This window comes from Dermacentor albipictus, chromosome 9, assembly GCF_038994185.2.
Source record: "Dermacentor albipictus isolate Rhodes 1998 colony chromosome 9, USDA_Dalb.pri_finalv2, whole genome shotgun sequence".
Classification (NCBI taxonomy): domain Eukaryota; kingdom Metazoa; phylum Arthropoda; class Arachnida; order Ixodida; family Ixodidae; genus Dermacentor; species Dermacentor albipictus.
In genome coordinates, this window is record NC_091829.1 from 128,975,759 (window position 1) to 129,002,837 (window position 27,079).

The 27,079-nt window shown below is 50.5% G+C and overlaps 2 protein-coding genes and 1 pseudogene across 2 annotated transcripts in view; 1 reads left to right on the forward strand and 2 right to left on the reverse strand.

Moving 5' to 3' along the window:
- The window catches only part of Ras85D (ras-like protein 1), a 135,751-nt gene that overhangs the window by 16,445 nt on the left and 92,227 nt on the right, over window positions 1–27,079 (reverse strand). The gene's annotated exons all lie outside the window — the stretch shown is intronic.
- On the reverse strand, window positions 10,083–12,636 carry LOC139049798 (uncharacterized). The gene has a single exon (XM_070525599.1). It carries the CDS (start codon window positions 12,569–12,571, stop codon window positions 10,304–10,306), a length of 2,268 nt encoding a protein of 755 aa, XP_070381700.1. The 5' UTR covers window positions 12,572–12,636; the 3' UTR covers window positions 10,083–10,303.
- LOC135918837 (uncharacterized) lies at window positions 15,596–18,948 on the forward strand (annotated as a pseudogene).

Consider the following 27,079-nt stretch of genomic DNA (forward strand, 5'->3'; position numbering starts at 1 on the left):
GTGAAGATGCTTATTCTAATAGGGTTGGTGGTGATAGCTGCGAACGCGGTGCGCGAGGACCCAGGAGGAGATTTGCTGGTACTGGAAGAAGAAACTTAATGCATACCAGTGTTATCACACGACATGGTTGGGCGAGTATTGGGGGGAAGCTGCTGCAGCAGGTGACTACCATTCTTGATTGTGCGTGCCTTGCGCCTTTTCTTGTCGATATGGCATCCAGCAGCTGGAATACGTATCATACAATCACGGTTTGGCGATTAACTGAACACTGGTGCCGAAAGATTGTGTTTTCCGGGAATGTACAGTATTTACTTGCATATTCGCACTCGTGTAATGATCGCACCTTGAACTAGCCGCAGCACTATGTACCAAGTCTAGCTAATGATGATCACGCTTGCCATCTGTTGAATGCTGTCGAATGCTACGCGAACAAATGTTCAACACATGCCAAGCAGTCTGAAAGCAACAAACATTCTTATGCAGATGCGCCTTTCATTCTTTCATCACTTCCCACACTTCCAGGAAAAAAAAAAAACTACAACCAAACTTGCCTTGGCTCTATTATTTGTAAGCTTTATAATGGTTGTGGTGAACAACAACAAAAAAGGCGCCTTATTGATTCCTCTCGTCTGTACTCGTGGGCACACAAGAAATCGCGAGCAGCAACAATAGTAGCCACGTTTACACTGATACGTCAGAAGTGTACCTTCTTCATACACTGACGCTTGTAACACAGCTAAGATATTCGCCCACCCTTAGCAGAAATGTGCTGTATAAGGATAGTAGTGAAGACAAATGCCGCAGTTTTCGCAGCATGCCCGCCATGTGTTTCTATGTCACTGGCAGATATGTGCGCCCATCTCTGTTTCTGTCCCCTCAAAGTGGACCATGGCTACATTATTGCCGCAAACTTGACGATATTATTGCGTGTGGAAAAACACAGATGAAAGAAGCTATATACAGGGTATTTACACTGAATCCAGACCACCAGGCCGACACTCGCCCGCGCCAAGGGCACAGACCCACTTCGTCGTCGTTCTCGCAGCGGCTCGTCCCTTAAGCATCGCTCGATGATACCGTAATACTACCCCTCGGCGGAAAAAGCGCCATCACGGTGTTGTTAAACATCCAAGGCAGGTGGAAAGTTGTAGTGTTTGAGTCGGGCGACGTGGACAACGGCACTGGTTGTCACAGCGGAGGACGTAGTGGGCGTGGCTAGAGCGATTTCGTAGGTGACATCGGTTACTTGGCGAAGCACGTGATATGAGCCTGTGTAGCAGGAAAGCAGTTTTTCACAAAGGCCAACTTTCCGCGATGGTGACCAAAGCAACACGAGGGTGCCGGGAACAAAATGGACATCACGGTGACGGAGGTCGTAGCGTTGCTTTTGTTTGCCTTGAAAGACTTGTAGACGAGTGCACGCAAGTTGGCGAGCATGGTCAGCATGGGCGATAGCATCATGGGCATAAGCGCTAGTTGAAGCTGTGGTGGACGGAAGCACAGTGTCCAGTGGTATCGTGGGTTCACGGCCATACAAGAGGTAAAAAGGCGAAAAGCCAGCAGTTTCGAGAGGGGAAGAGTTATACGCAAATGTAATGTAAGGTAGAGCCTGGTCCCAGTCACGGTGGTCGTCTCAAACATATTTAGATAGCATGACTGTAAGGGCGCGGTTCAAACGCTCAGTGAGGTCGTTCATTTGAGGGTGGTAGGAGGTGGTAAATTTATGCTGTATTGAGCAGGCACGCATGATGTCAATAAATTTGGCTAAGAACGTACGGCCACGGTCTGTTGGCAATTGACGCGGAGCACCATGAATCAAAATGATATCATGCAGGAGGAAGTCCGCAACATCAGTTGCGCAACTGGTCAGAAGAGCGCGGGTTACGGCGTAGCGGGTCGCGTAGTCCGCCGCGATGGCAACCCACTTGTTTCCTGAAGTAGATTCCAGAAATGGGCCGAGAAGGTCTAAGCCAGCACGATGGAAGGGCTCCACAGGGATGTCGAGCGGCTGCAGGTAACCGGCGGGGGGCTGGGAATGTTTCTTGCGTTGTTGGCAAAGTTCACAAGCGGCGACGTAACGTCGTAAGGAATGGGCAAGGCGCGGCCAGAAAAAACGGCGACGTACACGGTCATAGGTTCGAGATACTCCGAGGTGTCCTGCCCTTGGTGGGTCAAGGAGCTCTTCTAGAACGGTTGAGCGGAGGTGTTTAGGTATGACAAGTAGGAACTCAGAGCCGTCCGGATGACAGTTAGGACGGTACAGAGTACCGCAGAGGATGAAGAGGCGAAGAGTGGCGTCGGCCGGAGAGTGTTCAAAACGGTCGATAAGTGCTCTGATGTAGGCATCACAACGTTGCTCGTTGGCGAAATGAAGTAGCTGCAACACAGAGAATACACAAGCAGCAATGGTAATATTGGAGGAGTCAGGGTCGTCAACAGGGTAACACGACAAGCTGTCAGCGTCTTGGGGCAGGCGGCCAGATTTGTAGACCACGGAATACGAAAATTCTTGTAGTCTCAAAGCCCATCAACCAAGCCGGCCTGTAGGATCTTTTAGGGATGAGAGCCAGCAGAGAGCATGATGGTCAGTGATTACGGAAAAAGGGCGACCATAGAGGTAAGGACAGAACTTCGCAACCGTCCAGACTACAGCAAGGCATTCTCGTTCCGTAATGGAATAGTTGTGCTCCGATGGTGTGAGGAGGCGGCTCGCATAAGCAATAACGTGATCCTGGCCACACTAACGCTGGGCTAAGAGGGCACCTGCGACATGACCACTGGCATCTCTACGCAATTCTGTAGAGGCCTCAGGGTCGAAGTTGGCGAGAATGGGTTGTGAGGAGAGAAGAGTGACGACACGAGAGAAGGCGGCGGCTTCTGCAGTACCCCACGAGAATTGTGCGCCTTTCTTCAAAAAATTAGTGAGGGGTCTAGCAATTGCCGCAAAATCTTGAACAAAATGACGAAAGTGCAAGCATAGCCCGGCAAAACTTTGAACGTCTGCGGCTGTCTTCGGAACCGGAAAGTCTCGGACAGCGCGACTTTTGTCGGGATCAGGCTGTACTCCGCAAGCGTCAACAAGGTGGCCCAGAACAGTAATTTGGCGGCAGACGAAACGACATTTCGACGAGTGAAGTTGCAGCTTCGCCTTTCGAAATACATCAAGTATAGCTGTTAGACGCTCAAGGTGAGTGTCGAACGTGGGTGAGAAGACGATGACGTCGTCGAGGTAGCAGAGACATGTGGCCCATTTGAAACCACGGAGCAAGGAGTCCATCATGCGCTCAAAGGTGGCAGGGGCGTTGCATAATCCAAACGGCATTACTTTAAATTGGTATGGGCCATCAAGTGTGATGAACGCGTTTTTTTTCTCTGTCCATATCGTCAACAGCAATCTGCCAGTATTCAGAACGAAGATCAGTAGAAGAGAAATAGCTGGAACCGTGGAGGCAGTCAAGGGCATCGTCTATACGTGGGAGCGTGTAGACATCTTTCTTAGTAATGTTGTTCAGATGGCGGTAGTCTACACAGAAGCGCCACGTGCCATCCTTCTTCTTAACCAACACTACAGGTGACGCCCAGGGACTCGAAGAAGGCTCAATGATGCTTTTGTCTAGCATTTTGTTGACTTCACTTTGAATTACTCGGCGTTCCGATGCGGAAACTCGATACGGTCATGGGTGAATAAGAGTAGCATCGCCAGTAAGAATCCGATGCTTGACCGCGAGCGTCTGGCCTAAAGGGCGATCGTCGAAGTCGAAAATATCTCTGTAGGATGATAATATTTGGTAAAGGTCTTCAGCCTGCCCAGAAGACTAACAACCGTCGCAACCATTTTTTGTATCTTGGGATTGGCAGCAGAAGCTGGCACGATGGGCCTGCTAAGCTCGCAAGAAGCATCGGTCGATAAAGTTGCCACGTGATGGTCGCTGAGGCAATCAATGTTGGCAAGGCAAATACCTTGTGGTAGAATTTGCTTTGCCAGTCCAAAGTTAAAGATTGGCATGAAAGTGCGGTTCGCAGTAATAGTAAGTATACCGTGAGGCACGGTAATGTCGTACTGTAGTGGAATGTCGGGCAGAGGAGTGACAAGGTACTCACCATCAGGGACTGGTGGGGAAGACAAGAGTTCAATATAGGCTATTGATTTTGGCGGCAGGCGAATAAAGCCGGTGGGGCGTAGGTGGCACTGGGGTGTGTCAGAATGTTCTGCGAGAATCGGCAACTCAAGGCGAAGGGTACTGGAAGAGCAGTCAATAAGAGCAGAATGCGCGGAGAGAAAATCGAGGCCGAGAATGAGGTCGTGGGGCAATGAGCAATCACGGTGAAGAGGACAGGAGTGTGGCGGCCGGCGATGCTGACACGTGCTGTACACATGCCGATGATAGGCACAGTACCACCATCCGCAACGCAGACAACGCGTGCCAACGCTGGGGTGAGGGGCTTGTTAGTCGTCGTCGGAAGGCAGCACTCATCATAGAAAGATGTGCCCCTGTATCGATGAGAATGTATGGATAACATGTATCGATAACAATATTATTCATTACCGATACAGAATAAGCTGTTTCGTGCACGTAATGTAGTCATGAGAAGAAAATAAATCCCGTTTAGTGTGTTCGGCTTGCACCTCCGGCCGCCATTCTGGTTTTGGTGACCCACACTGTTACGGCAGCAGCCTCCTATTTGCTGACCTGTTGTCATCCCGCAGCAAAGGCGGGATGAAAAAAAATTTTTTTTTTCTTTTTGGGAAAAATGTAACCCACTTAAGGATCGCACCCCTGAATTTGCTTCAATTTTTTTGACAAAAAAGTGTGACCATTACGCGAGTAAACACGGTATGAGCTGTCAAAAAATAAGCGTAACTGTAATGGGTCACTTTTCTGTGTTCTTGATCATGGAGGTTGATAACGGGAAATTGTACATAACGGGATAATATCAGCGAGTTCTACTGTATTTATTTCATGCTAAAAACACTTCTGAAGTAGAGATGCATGATTTGCAGCCATCCACATTGAGTTTAAAGCAGTGTCAACCTCGTCGCACACAGATTCATTAGGCCTAGCACAGCTGACGAGTTCGTGCACCACCGGCCGACCTGAAGTACAGGAGAAGCAAGTAGGATGAAGGAAACTGCTTTTATAGTTCGGTCTTGGCCATATCATCTTGAAGTGAACCACTCCTAGTACAGCACAATGCAAACGCAAGAAGTGGGACGCAGCGACACGGTGCAGGGCCACCACCACGTTGCCGTTCTTGATCGAAGGCTGACATCTGGATACGCTGCTGCTTCCATGAACGAAATGGGGCTACGTACCGTGGCAGGCCTGTGTGTATTGTTACGCTGACAAACTTTTTTTTTACCGAAAAACAGTTTGCCTCTTATGCAAGCCAAACAAGTAACGAGTGACGGCCTCTTTGATGCTGCAGTGTAAACAACAATCTCGCTCAGTTGCCGTGCAAGTAGAGCAGGCATCAATGTTTTCACTTAAAAACTATGCGCTCTCTGAACGTGTGCTTAGGCGAGCAGAGTTTCCTCGAACAATATGCTATAAAGCACACAAATGATGAACACACAAATGATGAACACACACTATAAACACACAGCCGGATGAAGAGCACGAAAAGTCCAAACCAGGTATTACAATCAGCATGCAGTAACTGCTCTCCCTATACAGTTGTTGACCATTCTTCTGGGCCTGGCGGGGACCTAAAGATAGTCCTAAAAAATGGCTGTGGCTTAGCTAAGGTTAAGCCCAGGAGGCGAAGCATACTAGCCTTTATTTTAGTTGTTGAACCACTGTTTAGCCTGGTGAACTGCTGTTGCTTGGCTATATTTGGTTCGGCTAGACGAAGAAACAACTCATGCGTTACTCTGCTTCGCCTTCAAGAGTGGAACACGACAGCGTTCCCGTCGACCCGCCAAGCGGTGTAAGACAATGGGCTACGGCGCAGCGACTATGCGCCCCGCATTGGACGCGGTGAGCGTCGAGCAACGCAGCGCTCGGCGCGGCAACGAAATGTGCGCCTGAGCAAGCGACGCACGAGAGCAGCTCGTTTCTAAGGCAACACCGCATTCACTAGAGGCGCTTTTGTACCGCTTTGAAGCATCGTACTCGTGGCTCAGTGGTAGCGTCTCCGTCTCACACTCCGGAGACCCTGGTTCGATTCCCACCCAGCCCATCTTGCAAGAGTTGAGCCAAAGCCACCAAGAAATTTCGTTGTCGCGCCGAACGCTGCGTTGCTCGACGCTCACCGCGTCCGATCAAAGCCACCTAGAAAATGTCTAGCAAAGGCAAGCGCAGCTGCTTATATGACGCCGCGAGCGACGGCGCGAGTTGGAGCCCCGTTTCTCCTCTGTCGTGACGTCACGGTGTCACGTGGTATGGCATGGGGTCAAAGGTCATTGAAGGCAACACCGCCGCGCCTGAGGAGCTGGGCTGTGCTCTCGTAATACGCTTCGCATAAAATGTGTTGAGCCAAGATAATTAAATTTATTAGGCTTCGAGCAGCTAACGTCTAACATTGAGCAAAATGAGAACAAGGCAAAAGTGGGAGCCAACGTTTCGACAAGTAGACTTGTCTTTTTAAACGCATTGAAGAAAAAAAGTCCACTTGTTGAAATGTTGGCTTCCGCTTTAACTTTGTTCTCGTTTTGCTTATCGTCTTGAATTTCCATCTCCCACTTTCCCATGTTTTTCCAAAACGGCTAACGTTGTAGTTTCTAACGTAGTCAGATAGTGTTTGCTTGGATTGGTTCATTATGCAAAAAAGGTGAGGCGTGCAGAGAGGACACAAGAGAAGTGGACAACACGAATGCTGGATTGGTTATATTCTTTTGCAACATCAACCTGGGAATGTTCACTCTCTATTTGCTTAATAATAGCTACTTTAATTTTTGGAATGTCAGGGTCACACATTTTCAACATTTCTTCGCACCACTTGGCTCTCGCAAAGACACAGGAGGTGGCACACATGGATGCGCACAATGTCTTTGAGGCACACCACGTGCAGAACGGCGACGTAACCGGATTCCGCACCAAGTAATTGCGACGACAGTGTTAACTGAAAAAGAAATGTGGCGTCTCCTGGAGTTTTGTCAGCCAAGCAAGAGCGGGATGGCCTCCAAGATGGGAGGATGACGCACGCGCTCTGGAGCGATAGTGTGTGCCTCTTATTCTTGGAGACTACTGACACTTTTTTCGGAGCAGTTTGCTCTAGAGGAACAAGATCGCGCTCTCGGCGGCGAGCCGCACGTTGCGTCACCGCAAGCGCCACAAATACAAAACAATTACTGCTTCTGCCCTGCTACAGTGCGATCAGCTGTCAGAAATGCCACTGGGTGTTCGCTAACACACCGCGCTCCATTCATGATGTAAAATGTGGAACGATAGAGGGAAGAAGGGTGTGCCTGCAAAAATAGTAACTGGCATATTAAGGAGTATAATGAATCCGTGCAGTCACTGCTATACAGTGAAACCTCGTTAAACCGTAGTTGGCCGGAGCTCGGAAAAAGTACGTACTAAACGGTAGTACTGTTTAAGCGAAATAGCATGAGATCGCCCACTTACCTGTCGAAAACGGAACTCAGAGAGAGTGCGATGAAAGGGGAAACAACATGCAGTATTTATTCACTTCGCGGGACGTAAGTGTTATTTTCGTTTGATGTTGCGGCGGCCTAGCACGACGACAGCGGCCTCAAACTTACTGAAGCTGCGTGCCAGCTTCTCAGCCAGCCGCCCTTCTTTCTGCAAACACTCGCACGGCAGATTCCTCGTTGGCGTTACGTATTCTCCGTGCATGCGCGCAGTAGTGCTGCATAAGTCCCGGGGCGCCTTTTTCATTGCCGGGTGCCAAAGTTCAGAAAACTTTTCATTTGGAATAGTTACGTTATCGCGCCCCTGTTCTCCTTGCGACGATCGCATTCATGAGGCTGAGGTAACGCGCAGCTTCTGGCACTGTCAGGCCTGAATAGCCCCTGCTGTCTCTTTCCGTGTCGTCCTCATCACTGTCGCTAGTTGACACTTCGGCAACAACAGCGGCAACGATGGTGAAAAGTCGAACCTCGTAGCTGACATCTCTTCGCGGTCGCAGCAGCACTGCCGAGCAACTTCGCATTCCAAATGTCACACACTGTAGTCAACAGCAGATCCATGCCGCGGGCCAGCACCGACTTCGTGTCACGTTCGGTAGCACGGACGATGTCTAATTTTTCTTCTATGCTGAGCACCCGGCATCTTTTTTATCCTAGCTTCGGCATGACGCGAGTCCTCGCTTGCATGACGCCACAACGCTCGCTGGCACGTCGTCCATGCGGCGTCGAAATGATGTTGATGTTGATGCGGCTTCACGTGCAAACGCAGAGGCGCTTGGAGGCCGTTGTACCGATCTCTCAGGCTTGTTGTTCTGCCGGGCCGCCCGATGGAGACGACGCACCGCCGTGCTTGCGCGACGAAAAGTGGAAACACTACGTTTTAACCGATGCGTACGCAATAAGCTGGTACGGTTTATGCGGATACAAAATACATTATGTTCAATGGCCGCTGAGTCGGGGAATTGACTTTACTACTTTTAAACCGAAACTACTGTTTAAGCGGGTACGGTTTAACGAGGTTTTACTGTATTATGACTGCCTGCATTGCCAGCCCTTTGCAATGCATGGCTTTCCTTGAGGGTAAATAAATCTACTCATCCGCCAGCGCTGTATCACTATGAATACTTTGTTTAGCGCAAAACAACAGACATAAGAAAGATGAACCCCTCCCCCGGGACAAGGCGCTACTCTCAACTGACATTTTATTGCGTCACTCCTTTATAGAACAGCTGAAACTAGAGGAACATGCGCAGGGAGCACCAAGCGGTGGAGCCACCAACATCCAATCCCAAGAGCGCACTCATGCGACAGAATCCAAAAAACCAAATTCAGCGCTGTACAAGGTTAAGGAAGGCACACTAATGCACTGTGACCCCAATGACTGAATGAAGAATGCTTCCGATAACTCTCGGGCGGTGGTGTCACGGCCCTTTTTCAATATCGTGGTGTGGTATCATGAAACATGGGTTTGCACTTGCATATTTTACAATGCTGAGCCAAATGGGAACCTTCTGGTTCCCATTCGGGTGTAACAAGCTCTGAAAGCACTTGCATGTCGTCTGAAGCTGTGGACAAAGCTTCGTGTTGTCTGCACCGCATCTATGATATCTGTCAACAGGTTTGTGGAGCCGCACCGGTGTCATGCACATGCATTGTAAACATAGGAACAGCGGAGGCAGCTGAGGCAAGCAATAGACACGTTACCATGTGAAGAAACGGGGTAGTGCCCACATGATCACCGTGAAAAGTGTCTATAAAGCAGGCCACTGGAAGCCAAGCCAGCAGAAAATTATGCATGGTAGTCTCCAAGATTGTGTATTGTAGCTCAGAACGAGCAATTTAGCCCAGAAAATCAAACTTCAGGGCCTAAAATCATCCGAAAAATTAGTCGCAAAAATGCATTGGGTCTGTGGGAACCTTGACAGTGCATATGATGTCCAGAATATTGATCAAGTCCGAATTTTTCAAGTTCTAAAAGTCTGCTGGCGGCTAGCTGCCGTTTCCAATATGACCACGACGCTTAGATTTGCTCCTCTCAGTGTCACACAATGCTTCTCAGGTGCGTAAACCTGCATGCTTCGCAGCATTTAGTCATTATTTCATATCAGCTGCGTACAATTTGCACTGTACAGCAAAACCTCGTTAGACCGTACCCACTTAAGGGGGGATGAGGGGATCGGAACAAACTTTTTCATTTTTTATCTTAGAGTGATGAAATTTGTTATACAGGTTCGAAATAGCATCAAACAGACAGCTGCAAAGTTTCACAATAATATCTTCAGTAGTTTTTATTTTATCATTATTTATATATTGCTAACATGTTGCTTGCTCGTGGAAAGCCTAGCGTGACAGCAAAATGGGTTATGGGTCTGTAAATGTTTTTAATAGTTACTAAGAAGTATAGTCTAAGTCAAGATTCTCTTAATTTCTTTTTAAATTTCTCTGCTCTTCTTCTAAACGATATAGTATGCACCTTCTCTTTATGTTTAGAATGTATCATGCTCCAATTATTGTGTAATAAAACAATGGTGAGGCTAAATGGTAAATCTGAGACTGTCTTGACATAAGGCACACTTCAGCAATTGCAGCAAAACAAACAGGATTAAAATCCGTGCTCCCATTGCCGTGCTATGCTTTCCACGAGCGAGGTGATAAGCCCAAAACAAACTTTTGAGAAAACAAGCCTCAAAGTTCCATACTGGCACACACTGTCTAGAATGCTCCTGCATTGTAAAACTTGGTGTCCTTGGCAGCAGGTGACTTCTTAGCCCTCTGTCCTTTCAGGAGATGGACTTTGCGTGCCTTCTTCATTCGCTGGGAGTCTTTCTCGACAGCCCGCTGAAGAGAGAGGGCACCAGGGCGCAGGCCCAATGTTGTGCACAGGTCTGAATAAGCTTTCAGACTGCCCGAGTTGTACTTTGAAATTGCCTCGTGCACTGCTGTTTCCACGGCAAACAGTGAGGCATGCTGGTCTTTTGATACTAGTGACCATATCACTGAATGGAGACTCTCAGCCGCGTTTTGAGTTTTGCCTCCTCTGCACCGGGCCAGCAACTGAGGGTCTGAGGGGCGCTGGTACACAGGCAGGAGTGCTTCAGCAACTTTAGCTGAAAGCTTGTACTTGTGAGCTGGTGCTGGCTGCCCTTCTGCCTCAGCTGATCGGTGGTTGCACCAGCTAAGGGGGCCAGGGGGACACAGCTCATGATGGGGCTCATCGTCTGTTGATGTGATGTGGTAGTACGTCGCCATTACTGCCCTTTGCATTTCCTCGACTTCTGAGTGGTTCCGCAGAGCAAGGCCATAGTAGTTCGTCAGTTTTTTGATGAGCTGCTGTGTCAGGCCCCCCTTTCCACCTAGTGGCTCTCCTTTCTTTGCCTTGGCCACCAAAGAGCGAAGTGCAGCCCCCATTCGTTTTTTTACATGATTTATGCAGTCCTCTTTAGATAGCTGCACAAAACCATAAACTTCTTCATCACATAGAGTGCGAAACATGCGGCTGTCCCCATCACAAACTATATTTGTGTACCGTAAATCATTTCTGCTCAAGGAGCGCCTGAAGAGCTGTAGTGCAGCCTCAACCTCCATTCTTCCAGAATTCACATCAGTGTTTTTCTGGTACTGGTGTTGCTGCTTCCATTCAGCATAGTTGGGGTCACTTTCTGCTGGCTGTCGGCTGCACCCAAGGCAGAAGTTGGACAGAACTATGCAGTCCAACACAAGCCCTGTATGGAAATCAATTATACAGCCTACGCCGGTATGGGAGCTGTGGCCGCGTGTCAACCATGTGCCATCATACACTACTGTTATGTTCTTTGAAAATGTTGTCTCCATTTCAGTGTACACCTTTTTCACTGCCTCTACAGCCTCTGTGAAGATGTTGTGTGCAGCTGCCGCTGCGGCAGGCTTGAAAGTCTTTTTGAGGTGCCCATCATATGTTTTGTGGTGTAACCCACGAGGCGAGACATTCATGGTGGCCCAGAAGTCATTAAGAGCAGTTGGTCCTTTCCCAATGCTCTTTATTGCTTGCATAGCTCTGATGTTGACCTCGAAAGCTCTAGAGCCGCTCTTCCTTTGTGAGGACCACTCAGACTGTAGGGTACTACCACAGGAAATGCATGAAAGTACCATCTTCACAGCTAGTCCCAGTTCAGTCTCGCGGTGCACTGCTAGGCCGGGCTGCTGACAAGTTGGGCAAAGCGGGGAACCAATCAGCGAGTTCAAAGCAGCAACTTGAACAAGCATAAACTCCTCTTCTGGAGGTGCGGGAATGGCATTTTCCTGTGAGCCAGTCAGCCCAAACTTGCGCTCCGTTGCTGAAACCGCGCGAAGCGATTCGCGAACTCTCGACGCTTGCAGTTCTGCAGTTTCCGCGGACACAAATCGTGTTTCCAGGTGAGCTTGAATAGTGCGACGTTCACTGGGCGAACAGTCAACACTGCGATGAGCGGCAAGGTCGGCCGCCGGCGCATCCGCGGCAGCGAGCGTGCGCCCGCGTTGCAGCTCCGTCGAAGCGCCGGAACTCGTCGATGGCATGGGACTGCCTTCACTGGCGGTTGTTGGCTGCGGAGACATCTCGGCGTTGAACGACTCACCGCGGAAGCGCGTCTCCGATGCTCTGCAGTCGGGCGGCGATGACTGCTGCAAGCTCACTCCGTGATCTGTGCTGGACGAACTTGCGACGGGACGCTCGCGTACGGCGAGACTCACTGGCATGTCGATCGTCACCGGTGAAGTAACACTGCGCCCGCGCTTCGACGGCAAAAGGTCATGGTTCGTCTCACTATCGCTGGCTGGTGCTCGACTCGGCGCAAGATCCCGCAGCACGTTGGGCGCGTACTCCGCCGATTCTGAACGGACGCTCGGCTCGGCCGAACCACCTGCTGACAATCGCAGCTTCTTCCTTGCTGTGACGGGCTTGCGTTTCCGCTTCCCGTAGGCATGCTTCGTCCGGTACTTCTTTTCGAACTTGCGCGGATCCATTGCACGTGGTCGACGTCCTCGAAACACAAGAGAAGGAAAGTCCAGAAAGGCTTCCCAGCAGCGGACAAAAGCAGACGCTCCTTGCGCTCCTTGCCTCGGCCGCCATTATGGCGCGGCGTCGACCAATGAGGAGGCGCCTTACAACGAGCCGCGGCGCAGAGCCAATCGGGGCGCGGCAGCCATTGGCTGCTCCGTGCTGCCACTCTCCTGTTTTTCTTTTTTTGTGCGCGTGCTGGCTGGCAGGGGAGGAAGGGAAGGGCTGGGACAAAGAGTCAAAGAGTCGGGCTTTCCAACGATACCAAAATGGCGGCGCTCCGTGGCGGGAAAGCCGAGCAGTCGCGCGTTGAACTTCGCGGCTTTTTCGCGATTTCGGGTGGATTTGTGGATGCCAGCACCGACAAATATATTTATTTTAAGTGCTTAGAGTTTGTTTTTCGGTGAAATATTTCAGTACAAGATAGAAATGATGCTGTAGATTCTGAAAAGCGTACTTTTCAAAAATCGATTTTTTTCGCGAAAATCGCGATCTGATCCCCGCTTCCCCCCTTAAACAGCAGTTTCATTTTAAATGTAGTAAAGTCAAATCCCTGACTCAGCGGCCATTCTTCTAATAGTGACTGCCACAGCTCTGCTAAGCACGCGCGGGCGTCTCACTGTGGTCTAACAGCAGTCAAAGCGGAAATTCCCGCAGCGCAAATCTAGGAAGCGGAAACGCCGGAACCGGAAATTTTTAAACCGGAAATGCCGGAACCAGAAATACCGGAACCGGATTTGGTGTGAGGGGAAAAGGGCGGCGCTCAACAAAGGTTGTCGCTACTTAAGAAAGCGGCGGTGGCGCGTCGATGCAGGGGCTTTAGTTTTGGCTAGCGTGGTGTGTGGTTGTGCTGTTGTGTCAAGTGTGCTCTGCGACGCTAGGCCTAGGTGCTTTGACGCTCGTCAGCGAACTCCACTGTTTCTCCACGAACAGTTTATTGACAGTTTGTTGATGCTGACAATGAGCTCTACTTCTGCACAGAACTGACTGACGAGGAAATAGTCCATCAGGTTGTGGGGGATTCAGAAGACTCCGATGTTGAAAATGAGGAGCCAATGCCTGCGCCGCCTACAAGCGCCGAGTTGACGCGAACACTGTTGACTCATCGGTGTACAGTGCTGACATGACCCTTGCTCAGATCAAAGTGAATATCATCGCATGCAACCGGAACGCCGTCCAAACAACAACCAACAAGTTCTTCAAGCCACTGCAGCAATAACACCGGCTACCCGACGATGCACATGTACATAATAAACCGGCAGTCAGCTGCATACAGAGTTTTTGAACGCCTCTTTTTATAGCCACTTCACTGATGCTTTGGCAGGGTTTCGTAAGCCTGGTAATTTGCCCTTTACCTCTATATCCGAGAAAAAAAGAAAGAAGGTGCGTTTCTTTGCATGCATTCATTTTTTTCGGACTGCCTGAATTTTCGGACGTTCTTACGTTCCCTAGAGGGTCCGAAAAATTGGTCGTTGACTGTACTGCATGTTTTTTCCCCCTTTCATCCCACTCTGTCCGAGTTCCGTGTTACATTTTCGACAGGTAAGTGGGCGATTTCATGCTATTTCGGTTGAACAGTACTATCATTTAGTGCATACCTTTCCGAGCTCCGGCCAACTACGGTTTAACGAGGTTTCACTGTACTACTGGTAGCACCTCATTTATATTATAAAGGAGATAAATTGCGGTTCGTAGCGATCGCCGGTTCTAAGATGCACCGCGCAGTTCCTGAGCTCGAGCCTCTGCTGCGCGCGCGCTTGCTGCTGCCGATGCTGCTGACTCCGTGCGCACGTTCGTTATCTTCTTTACAATATTATCATCGAACAAGTACTTCTCGCGATTATGTCGTACTCAAGACTGATCTTGTCGCGACTTTGTTCTTGCGATTTCACAAACTGCCATAGATGTTTTCTCTTTCTATGTACATCCTCAGAAAAGTCCTCTGAAATACTGACATTGCTTCATTTTAATTTATAAGTGCTTTTTAAAACCTCCCGCTTTTCAACATAGGAAGCGAAAATTGCTATTAAAGGACGATTGCTACCAGACTTGAATTGCCCAGCCTGTGAGCATTTGCTATTTTCACTGATTGGATACTTAATTTTGATTTACAGATGTCAATTACACATTCTCCACAGTCTTCACTTGCCTTGTTGGGTTTTGTATCCTCTACACAAAAAAAAAGGCAAATTGCAATGCCTCCTCTGGTTGTCCAGATGGTCGATCTTGGTGGCCATAACTGAACCCAACATACCGCCTATCGCATCACGAAGTGCGCATGCACCTACTGATTCGTATGGAATAAAAGCAGCCACGCTATCTTCAATAAACCATTCCATTGCTTGCACCTACTGCGTCTGTTGTTGTTACCCGCGCTACAGCAGTGGCGACGAGAGTGGGACTTCATGTGAGCATGGTCAGCTACTGACAGGATCGAATGATGGCATCTCGCCCACCGGTTTTCGACGAGATGGTGAGCAGCTGGAGCATGTACAGGATACGGCTGGAAGCTTATTTTGAGGGCAATGGAATTACCGACACGGCCAAACGCCGAGCTCTGCTGGTGTCTTCATTGAGCGATAATGTCGTGCGCATGTTGCAAGGACGCCTTCTAACCGTGTCGATTAACAGCCAGACTTACGATGAAATCGTTGAATACCTCGAGGAACATTACAATCCTCAAGTCAATGAAATAGCGGCGAGTTTCTCGTTCTTCACGCGCAAACAAAGGGATGGAGGGAGCGTTCAGGAATACATTGCCGACCTTCGGGGACTGGCGGAAAGTTGCAACTTCGGCAACTCGCTGCACCGTATGCTGAGAGACCGCATAGTATGCGGAATCAGGGAGGACGACGCACGACGCTGCCTATTAACGCAGAAGAAGCTAATTTTTGAGGAAGCAGAAGAATTTGCCATAGCTTCAAAGAAGGCGCTAGGCGACGTTCGTGACATGCGAGGTGCAGACCCAGTGACTACGGGAACCAGCATCAATGTTGTACAGTCGCAGTGAGGACGACGACCCTGGACGAAGTGGAACACTGCAAAGAACAACCATTCATGTGAGCGCTGTGGCGGCCCCCACGCAACACACAAGTGCCGTCATCGAAACACCAAGTGCCACCATTGCGGCACGAAAGGTCATCTGGCGAAGGTTTGCACCTGTGGCTGCCCTCGAGAATGTGGTGCCTTTGCCGTCGAGGAAATGGAAGGTGAGAGTGAAGAAGAAATGTTGCTTGCTCTTGTCGCTCACAGCTCTGCCGACAGAGCTACGTTGAAGCCACTCGAGGAAGAGTTCACATGGCAGGGCCGGAAATTGCGCATGATTCTAGACATGGGTTCTCCGGACAGCGCCATACCGAAGAACATATTTAAGAAACATCGCAAATGGTGGCCGGCACTGGAAAAAACGTCACTCCGCTTAACATGCTTCGTCGGGCGATTGCCAGTTGTCGGTGAGACAACCATGAGGGTTCAGTGTGGATCGACTGTTGTGACCAACACACTAATCGTGGTGGCATATAACGGACCACTGCTCTGCGGCCGGAACACGATAGAGGCGTTCCGTAAGGCAAGTGTGTCCTTCTGGGACATTAGAACCACCTCAAGTGTAAATGTTCTTCGTGATAACAAGATGACGCCGCTGCTCGATGAATTTTCGGATCTTTTCGAGAACAAGCTGGGCTGTTGCAAGGGCCCCCCTGTGCAATTACACCTCAAAGAAGGAGCCCGCCCACGTTTCTGTAAGGCACGTACAGTGCCTTATGCCATGCGCTCCAAAGTTTCGGCCAAGCTCGACCATCTCGTGCAAGATGGAGTGCTTTCGCCGATAAGCATTTCAGATTGGGCAGCACCGGTGGTTCCGATAGCAAAAAAGAACGGCAATATATGATTGTGCGACGACTTCAAGTTAACAGTCAACCCGGCGTCTCACTTGGAACAGTATCCCCTGCCCAAAGTTGAATTCATATTTGCGGCGCTTTTGGGAGGCGAAGTCTTCAGCACTCTGGACCTACGCAATGCGTACAATCAGCTGCCGCTGGACGACGAAGCTAGAAAGACGGTGGCACTCAACACACACATGGGCCTTTACTGCTACAATCGCCTAGCATTTGGGACTGCTCCAGCCACCGCTTTGTTCCAGCGACGCATGGAATTGATTTTGCAAGGTTTGCCGAATGTTCAAGTGTACCTCGACGACATCATTGTGGCGGAAAAGGAAAACGACACATGGGTACTGCGGCAGGTGTTTCAGCAGCTTCGTGAACACAACCCGAAGTTGAACAAAGCCAAGTGCCGGTTTAGGGAAGTGTAGTTTCTGGGGCACCGCATCGATGCCAAAGGTCTTCATCCTCTGCAAGATAACCTCGAGGCGGAACTGGCCGCGCCGAAGCCAACATCGGTAAGCCAGCTGAAATCGTTCTTGGGCTTGGTTACTTGTTATGCTAAATTCTTGCCCAACTTGTCAACGACGCTGGCTTTCTTATATCGCTTGCTGGCAAAGGGGGTGTTGTGGCAATGGGGGCCATCCCAGGACAGCGCGTTTAGAGAAGCAAAGAGTGCCTTAGGCAAGGCTTAATTTCTGGTCCACTATGACCCGCGAAAACCCCTTCGACTGGAATGCGATGCCTCATCGGTCGGCTTGGGCGCAGTGCTGTCCCACCGCATCAACGGCGAAGACTATCTGATAGCTTTTCGCTCTAGAACCTTGACGCCGGCGGAGCGAAATTACTTGCAACTGGAAAAGGAAGCGCTTGCCCTAGTTTTCGGTGTGACAAGGTTCAGAGACTATCTTTTTGGCAATAAATTTTGTCTGATAACGGATCACAAGCCATTGACAGGGCTGTTTCATCCCGAGAAACCAATTCTGGAGATGGCGGCGGCCAGGATACAGCGTTGGGCGCTCCTTTTATCAGCGTATCAGTATGACATAGAATTCCGGAAAGGACCACTACACGCGAATGTCGATGCTTTAAGCGCTTGCCGCTGCTGGACCAAGGGCACCCTGGTGAAGATGATTCCGTCGAATATGTGCTACATGCGCAAGCTTTGACAGATTGTTCTCTTAGCGCAGGGCAGTTGGCAGACAGAAATAGCGAGGACATGCTTCTCCGACAGGTGAAGAGGTGGATCCTTTGTGGTTGGTCAAACCAGCTGGGACCGGAGCAACAGTGCCTTCAGCCGTACTTCACCCGCAGATATGAACTCACTGTGAGCAAAGGACTAATATACTGGGGTCATCGCGTAGTTTTGCCCGAGACAGTGCGGGCACTTATTCTGAGAGAACTTCACGACACCCACCCAGGCACGACTGCAATGAAGTGCCTGGCCCGTACGATGTTTTGGTACCCCGGATTGGACCACGACATAGACAAGCTGGTACAAAGCTGTCAGCAATGCGTGCAATGTTGGCCCATGCCAGCGGTACAGGTCCCTTCAAGCTGGCCTACATATCGACTATGCAGGGCCAGTGGAAGGTCACATGATCTTGGTGGTGGTAGATGCAGAAACAAAATGGATAGAGGCAGTACTTCTTGAAACAGCAAGTGCAGAAACTACAGTCGAAGTACTGCAAGGGATCTTTGCGCGTTTTGGTCTGCCGCATACAGTCGTTTCCGACAATGGGCCACAATTTAGCAGTTCAGTGACTGAAAGGTTTTTCAAAGATAACCATGTCTGTCATGTCACCTCCACTTCATACTATCCGCAGTCAAACGGATTGGCGGAGCGTGCAGTGCGCACCATTAAGGAAGGTATCAAGAAAAATAAGGATGGAAGTCTGCTCAGTCGTATTTCCAAGTTCTTGCTACGCTACAGGGCAACACCGACTCGAGATGGCAAGTCGCCCGCGGAGATGTTGCTGGGTTTTCAACCCAGGACCCGCCTAAGTGCACATTTTCCAGATGAAGAGGTGGCACGGGATTCCACGGTGAGCAGACCCCCAGCACCGTTGCCAACAGTCTTTTCACCGGGAACGCCTGTTTGGTCACGGCAGTACTATCAGGCTCGCCAGAGATGGTTACCCGGCATGGTGACATCAACATGAGGTAGGTGTATGGTCACGGTGGACACCATAGGAGGGGTGCAGCACCGTCACGTAGACCAAGTGCGGTCACGACTCGCAGCGGATGAAGTAAAGCAAGAATTCTACGCAACTCGACCTGGAGACAACCAAGTCACAGAGAGTAATCAACCCTCTGCAATGGAAGGCGCTGAACCATCGTCAGACGGATCACTTGGTACCTCCCATGCTTCCAGTGAAGCAACCTCAAGTGTACCGGCGGGCTTAGGAGTTCCTAGGCGTTCTACGTGCACAAGGAGACCACCCGACAGGCTGTGCTTCTAAGGGGGAGGAAGTGCCGTATCGCGTCATTGCAAGCCCGCCTATCGCATCATGAAGTGCGCATGCACCTACTGATTCGCACGGAATAAAAGCAGCCAGGCTATCTTCACTAAACCATTCCATTTCTTGCACCTACTGCGTCTGTTGTTACCCGTGCTACAGCACAGATAAAAAGAAATACGACAACAATCGAAAGCGGTGACATGAATAGTCTCACTTGTGAGTGAGTTTTCAGGCAAGCAAATAACACTTAGGGTGGAACTGGCAAAACAAAATGTGTGTGAAAGCAATGCAAGTTCGGATTACTAACCTGCAAAGCTGCAAGAAAGACGTGAGCGGCACCGCTCCTGCCATTCCGGTTCCATGCCCCTCTGGGTGACTGCCAAATCACGGTATTTGTAGGCTGACAATAAGGCGATCGCTGCACCAGTGTTCCCTGATCGGCACGGTACATGGGTCAAAGTCAGTGGCTGTTCGTCGAAACGTCGTTGTGAGCAGCAGACGAAGTTCCATTCGCTGATCCATCAATGCACATCCCAGACCAAAAGGGTGAACTTGTAGTTAATGTACATGAAACAGCGTCAATAAAGTGGTCTATTCATTGCTGTATGCACTGTGGGGATGCGCGACCCTCGCGCCTCCCCTGATGTTTTTCCCGCATAGCGCGTCTCCTGTAGTGCGGCTTCGCCGCACACGCGGCGGTCGGAATGGTACAGGCGCAGTGCAAGAGATGGCGCTAGTGTTGTGCTGCTGCGGTTACTTGGGTGCGGGAGAGACAAGGCTCTTGGGTTCCAGACAGCCAGCGGGACGGATGTGCCATGCCGCACGTGCAGCGGCCCTCTTCCCCGGCGGGTCGCCGAACAGCGCGGACATTCCGCGCGCACGGTGACCGATGCATCTGCGAGACCGCCTCGCGTGGCCGCCTTCGAACGCGCCACGATTCGCGTGACTATACACGCGAACGACCAGGCGTTGGGATCCAGCATGGGGCGAACATATTCGCTCGCTTGCGGTCGCGGTAAGTCGGACTTCTAGATTTGTCGCGCGCCAATCGGCATGTTTTGTGGATAGCAACTCGGCTAGCAGGCATTGATGTATGAAAGGTGCAATAAATGCCCTTGTGATTGTTTGCACTACTGCGTTGTCGTTCCTTTGTCCCAAGAGTACGGTGTGAGAATCACACATCAGACCCCACAGCACTTCCGCTTACGTGCAACGAAGTCCGCCTGTATTTCTGCTAGTTTTATGTTGTCTCTTTACATTGATACAAGGACTGCGAAGGCTTGAGTCAGATCTGCATGTGAAGGCTCTAGAGCACATTGCACATCATCAGCATCCAAGTTTCAGTCGCGGTTTGATAGTGGGAGAACTTCCTGAATTGTTTTGTCATCGTTCAGTTTGTCACTGTGCTGTCGTCTGCAAAGTCGTCAAATGTAACGGCGGCAGGAATCAACACACCACAGGCTAGCAGATCATTCATAATGTTTGCAATTGAGCTTGTTGTGGAAGGTGGCAGTTCAGTCTCTTCAATTGCCGAGCCAGGCTCATTCGGACTGCGAGGGCACCATTGGTGCTATTTGGCCCAGACTGGCGATAACTTTGCGTGAAAGAGTTCTTGGAGCCGGCGGAGCGCTGTCTGGAATGCACACTAAACAAACAAACAAGCACATAATGGCAGAATGCTGTCCGGAAGGCAAATTCAACAAACAAGAGCAGGTCACACGCAGTGGTATCGGAATGGGTGCGATGATCACAATGCTGATGCAACCTTACGATTCTAACAAAGCCTTCAAGATTGGCATTTGCAGTTAAGGGGGTGTTGTGTCGGCAGCGGCAGGCGAGCGGGGGGCCCCGACCAGCGAACGCGCGGCTAACGCCGGCGCAGTAAAGGAGACGCGGAGCGAACTGCTCCCGTTGAAAACCGGAACGAAGACTCGGCCACCCTCGGCCGTTTATTGCTGATAAAGGCTTCACACGCCAGATGACACCTCCCGATTGGTCCAATGCTCGTCGCATGACAGAAGGGGGGTGCGCCATCTAGCTAAACAACTACAAAACATACATGTGCGATGACACATAGATCTGACAGGGGGCGACACTATACTACATCATCCCCCCCCTGGAAACAAAGTAAACATACAGTGAAACGCGCACACAAGACGCGCACTTAAGTCCAAAGGCAATTACAGTTCATTCCCCCCCCATGTTCACACGCGCGCACCAGTTGCACACAAAGCACGCACTTAAGTCCACAAAAAATTCAATCCGTCCCCGCCCAAGTTCACATACACGCGCACCAGTCTTGGGCACTAAAACACAGGCAGTCACTCAAACAAAGTTCAACAAGGAACACGGCACAAAACTCACTGTACCGCAACAAGGAACACATTTTACCTGTGTGAACGAAAAATGTGAACTGCCTCCTAAATGTCACAGCGAGGCCCCTAGCCGTGGCATTTCGAAGACGGCAATACGCTCTGCATTCAGGAAACATAATCGTCAAGCCGCGGAGGCCGTTTTTTGACACGATGAGGACGCGTGCGTACCTCAGAAGAACTTTGGGGGTTGCGACGCGTTTCGGTCGACTTTAAAGACCCAGTCGTCCCACTACTATTTCCCTCCCCCTGGTTGGAAAGTTGAATGTGGTTGTCGTTCGAAGCTGGAGAGGGTTGCCCAGGACGCTCCTCTCGAAGTCCCAACAAGTCCTGGGATGCTACCGATTCCCCCACGGAATCAGAGACAACTGCTGACTGTGTAGACTCGGAAGTGATACAGTCAGACCGACTACTTAACTGAAGCTTATGAGAAGACGATGTCACTACAGACAAGTCATCGGAATGACTATCGAGGTTTGAATACGAGTACAAAAAATCTTTGTCACTGGTACACAATGTACTATCTGCTGAATTCTTTATCACTAGAGTTAACTTAGACACATGCCACGTCTTCCCATCACTGAGTAGAAAAGTAGACGGTCCTATCTGGGCCTTGACTTTACGGGGTTTACTGTACTTAAAAAATCCTTTCCTCTTAAATCTTATTCTGACGGTGTCTCCCACCTTAACACGAGTTGCCTGAGCACCTCTACGTTTGTCTACGTACTGTGTAGTCTGCCACTGTTTCTGCAAGACCCTTTCTTGAACGTGAGACACAAGACTGTCCTGTTCCCATAGATCTACACAGAGCCGCATGGTTCCATCCTTCTTGCGCACCACCACGAGTGGAGACACCCACTCAGAAGCCTCGACGCGCTCGATGACGTCGCAGTCCTCGAGACGTCGCAATTCATTTGTGACCTGGTCACGAAGAGCCAGGGGTATTCGGCGCAACTTTGAAGATACTGGTTTCGCATCTTGCTGCCGATGAATTCGGTGCACAAAGTTATTGACGAGACCCAACTCGTCACTGGAAAGGTGATCAAAACCCGGAGGCACACCTGTGGGGCTCTGTACTGAAGGAAGTGATGGTAGACGACATGTCAATGACGTACCGTCGATCTGTATGCCCAAGCGTTGGATGGCGTCTAAACCCAGCAGTGATGTTCCTGTAGTCGTTACGTGGAACGTGACGGAGCATGACCTTTGAAAAAACTGGACAGTGGCTTGAAACAGGCCTTGAATGTCGATGCGTTGCTTGGAGAAATTTTTCAAGTCCACTGCTGTTTGTGACAGTCTGGGCTGTCGACCAAAGTGCTTTCCAAAATCTTCGGCCGTCATCAATGAGACAGACGCTCCCGTATCCACCGGCAGTCGCATGGAGACGCCGTTAACTACGACCGGAACTTCCAAATCTTTAGTTTCAAAAGCGCTTACCGTCAAGACAGACGCGGACGGCTGCCCTGCGGAAGTTGAAGACAGCGTCTCTGCGGAAGAGACGTGTTGAACAATACGGGTTTTGCGGCATACGGATGCAAAATGGCCCAACATGTGGCAGGCGTTGCACCGCCGGTTCCTTGCTGGACAATTCCTGTCCGTTGCAATATGTTTCGTGCTGCCACACCGGTCGCATGCACCACGGTTCCCGGAGGAGCCACGTGCGAAATGTCGGCCCTCTTGGCGGCTTCTCGGAAGAAGTCCGTCGCCTTGGCGGCCTCTCGGAAGAAGTCCGTCGCCTTGGCGGCCTCTCAGAAGAAGTCGGCCATCTTCATGGCCTCCCGGACTGCGTCGGCCATCTTGGCGGCTCCCCGAAAGAAGTCGGCCATCTTGGCTCGTCGACGGAGCGCCAAGTTGAGCTGCCTCGATTCTCTGTATTTTCTCCGAGTCGAACGCGCGGTTCGCTCGATGCAGGGCTTCTAACGAGGGTCCAATTTCTTCTGCCTTGTCCAGGGACAGGGTTTCGCCATGGGCCAGCAACTTTTCGTGAACGCTGGCGTTCGCTATCCCATGTATGATTTGGTCTCGGACGCGCTCGTCATAGCTTGTGCCGAAGTTGCACTGTACCGCCTTCTCTTTCAATGCGGTCACGAATTCCAGGAAGCCTTCTCCCTCGAGCTGCTTTCGGCTGGTGAATTCGTGCCATTCTGCCAGGACATTTGTTGACGCGGCGAACAGCCGGTCAAGCCGCTGCAAGAGTCTCGGAAACTCTGACGCTGGCGGGGCCGCATCACTTGACGTTGACGCTGCGCCGGTCGACTGCCTTGCTGCTTCGCTTGAAGCTGACGCTGCGCTGGTTAACTGCCTTGCTGCTTCCTGCTCCTCGGCTGCAAAGTGCTTCCGTTGTCCCTCACGCCCGAGAGCGCCGACGAGCGCAGACGCTCGCCGTGCGTCCGTCCAGTCGCCGCCGCCGGCCGCTTCGAGGTGGGCCTGAAAAATTTTTTTCCAGCGGTACCAGGGAATTAACGGAGGGCCAGGCACTTCAAGAAAAACAGGAAGGTTCGCCGTAAATGCCATGCCGGGTAGCGTGCAGGAGGCAAGCCGGAGCTCGCCGCAGGAATAGGCAAGGAAGAGCAAGGGGGAGAGTAGGCCTAGGCTCGGAAGCCTCGCGACGCCAAGTGCGTCGGCGGCGTTTGCCGGCCGTGCAGACACGGAAGGGACGCTTCACTCACGAAGCTCGTTGGTTTCCCGGGGCGTCGGTCGGAACCACTGCGGGAATCCCATCCTCGTCGCCAAATGATGTTGTGTCGGCAGCGGCAGGCAAGCGGGGGGCCCCGACCAGCGAACGCGCGGCTAACGCCGGCGCAGTAAAGGAGACGCGGAGCGAACTGCTCCCGTTGAAAACTGGAACGAAGACTCGGCCACCCTCGGCCGTTTATTGCTGATAAAGGCTTCACACGCCAGATGACACCTCCCGATTGGTCCAATGCTCGTCGCATGACAGAAGGGGGGTACGCCATCTAGCTAAACAACTACAAAACATACATGTGTGATGACACATAGATCTGACAGGGGGCGACACTATACTACAGGGGGGACCTGGTGCACGAGCAGAGCTTTATTGTTATTAACTCTAGAGCGTTGAAACTTGCAGCTTATATTCAGTTTAGTGAGCTGATTGCAAATATGAAATCAGTTTTTTTCTATGTTTAATGAAAAAAAAGTTATGCAATCTTTAGTATTATAAATATGGGATGTGACTCAAGAAATTTATTGTACTGAGAGACCTAAAATTAACTGGGTATGTTTCTGAATGTTTGAAGAGTGCACATATAAAGGTTTGTATCTCCATCTACATATTAGCCAAAGTTATCAAAATTTGAATTAGCAACTTTGGAAGAAAATTTTTTGTTGTTACTTCTTGCAAGATTTGAAAAAGTTGCATTGCACTAGCATACCATATTATAGTTTTCTTGCACTCACCAACTGTTTAGCATTCAGGAAAAATGTGCAAATCGAAGAACTAACAGTGACACAGTGCACATGCCAAATCTTCGCGCGTGCGAAAATCATGATCCGAGAAAAATGCAAAAGCATTTAGCAATGTGAAAAATACTTTTTATGGGACAAAATCATAGAATTCACCCCTACAATGAATCAGAATGCTCCTGGAGAATAGTCCGAAGCAGGCTTTTCTTTGCGTCTCTTCTTGATGGCTTCCTGGAATGCTGCCGATGATGTGCGCTTTCTGTCTGCGTTGGCCACACGGCGGCTGTCTTTCTTGGATGCTCGTCAACTGCCTGCGCAAGTTTGTTGCACGTGCAGCTCACTGAGTATGTGCGAGCTAGACTGGTGGCTTGCAAGGTTGAAGCGCATAATAGCTTCTGCCACGGCAGCCTCAACAGCAAACAGTGATGCATTCTTTTCTTTTGGCGCCAGGCTCCAAATGATCGAGTGCAGCGATTCATTGGCATTTTGCGTCTTCACTCTCTGGCACCTCTGCAAGAGCTTCTTATCAGAGAGGCGCTCATACACTGGCCGCAGTGCATTGCTTACAGCATATGGCAGACTGTATCTGCTTTTTTTTTTGGGGGGGGGGGGGGGGGGGGGGGGGCTCATTCTTCGCAATGGCTGCATTATATTTGCACCATGAATAAGGGCCGTGGGGACAAAAGCTATGGTTGGGCTTCTCATCAGTTGAGGTTACGTGGTAATACGTAGCCCACACTGCTGTGTGCATCTCATCCACATTTCCTGAATGTGATTTGAGCGCCCAACCATAATAACTTGTCAGCTTATTTATGAGGTCTCCTGTCAGGCGGCCCTTACCACTGATGCGCTATTTTCCCCTTTCTGCTTCTGCACAAGATTCCGCAGCACTGTTCCCATGCGTTTCTGCACGTGGTTTGCGCAGTCTTCTTTTTCCACAGGTATGAAGCCGTAGACTTTTGCTTCATTAATGGCACTGTATGATCTGCTGTCACCATCGGAGAGCATGGTTGTGTACCTCAGGCCATGAAGGGAAAGCGAGCGCTAAAATAAAATTAGTGCTGCCTCCACCTCCATCTGGCCTGCCTTGGAAGACGTGTTCTTTTGGCATGAATGCTGCGACTTCCAGTGAGCATAATCTGGGGTTCCTGGTTTAGGGCCAAGCTCACAGCCAAGGCAGAAATTCGAAAGGACAACATAGTCCAAAACATAGCCTGAAAAAAGCTCTATCACTGGCCACTCCTATGCGAGATGAATGTCCCCGAGTATGCCAAGTGCCAACAAAAGAAACTGCAATATTACCTGCATTTCCGAAATTCAGGCTTCGATATACATTCTTCACCGAAGTGGCACACTTAGCCATATTCTCAGTGCAGGCACATGTGGCAGCTGGATTTAGTTTTGATTTCAAATAGTGCTGATAGGTCTTGTTGTGAAGGCCTCTATGCGAAACCCCGATAGCGGCAAAAATATTGTTAAGCACCATCTGCCCGTTTCCCGTGCTCTGTATGGTATGCGCCGCGAGAACATTAATCTCGAAAGGATTGCAGTTGGCAGTGCCACCAACTCGTTGCGAGCTCCACTTCAGGTCAATTTCGCCGCAGTTGCTGCACAGAACTTTCAGCTTCACGGCAATGCCGTACTCCCGTGAGTCCCGCTCGATAGTCACCACTCCGCGGCACACTCGGCAACCAGCAACTTTTAGTAAACAGTTCACCATGTCGAGGTCGACGATGGTGTACGTTTTTGTCGACGCACTTTCCAGACGAGGCTCACTTGTTAGGCACTTCACCTTGCACTCCGTCGCTGAAACTGAGGAGAGTTCCGCTATTTTTTCCAGTGCTTGTTGCTCGATCTGATCTTGCTCCACTGCCGTGAGATACGCCGTGTCGATTCTCATGTGGTCCGGCCGAGTGCGCATCTCCGTAGTACACGCGCCCGTGACGACTGCTGCTCCACAATCAGGGGTGTCCGCTGTATGTTCACGGTCTGCCGTCGACATCGCGAGCGGCACCGACGTTTTCCATAGCACAGGCCGAGCGCCAACGCCGTCAGCCGTCACGATCGCCTCTTCCCGTTGTGCTGCACCCAACTCCTCGGTTACACCATTGTTCTGCAGCGCCTGCAAGTCCGCCGGTCCAATAAGGTCGTCAGACGTCACTCGTAGTTCCGGTGCATCTTTTCGCTGCACCGCGCGCTTTCTTCTACGCTTCCCAAATTTATGCACAGTACGGAATTTCCGTGCACGGTTTCGCATCTTGACTGATCACGTCCACGCTGAGTGATAGTTCAGGCAAAGAGGCGTCGCCGGTGCGCACGCCCGGCGTTCCCGC

Coding starts and splice junctions, on each gene's coding strand:
- LOC139049798 (XM_070525599.1), bottom strand. CDS start 12,571: ATGGATCCGCGCAAGTTCGAAAAGAAGTACCGGACGAAGCATGCCTAC.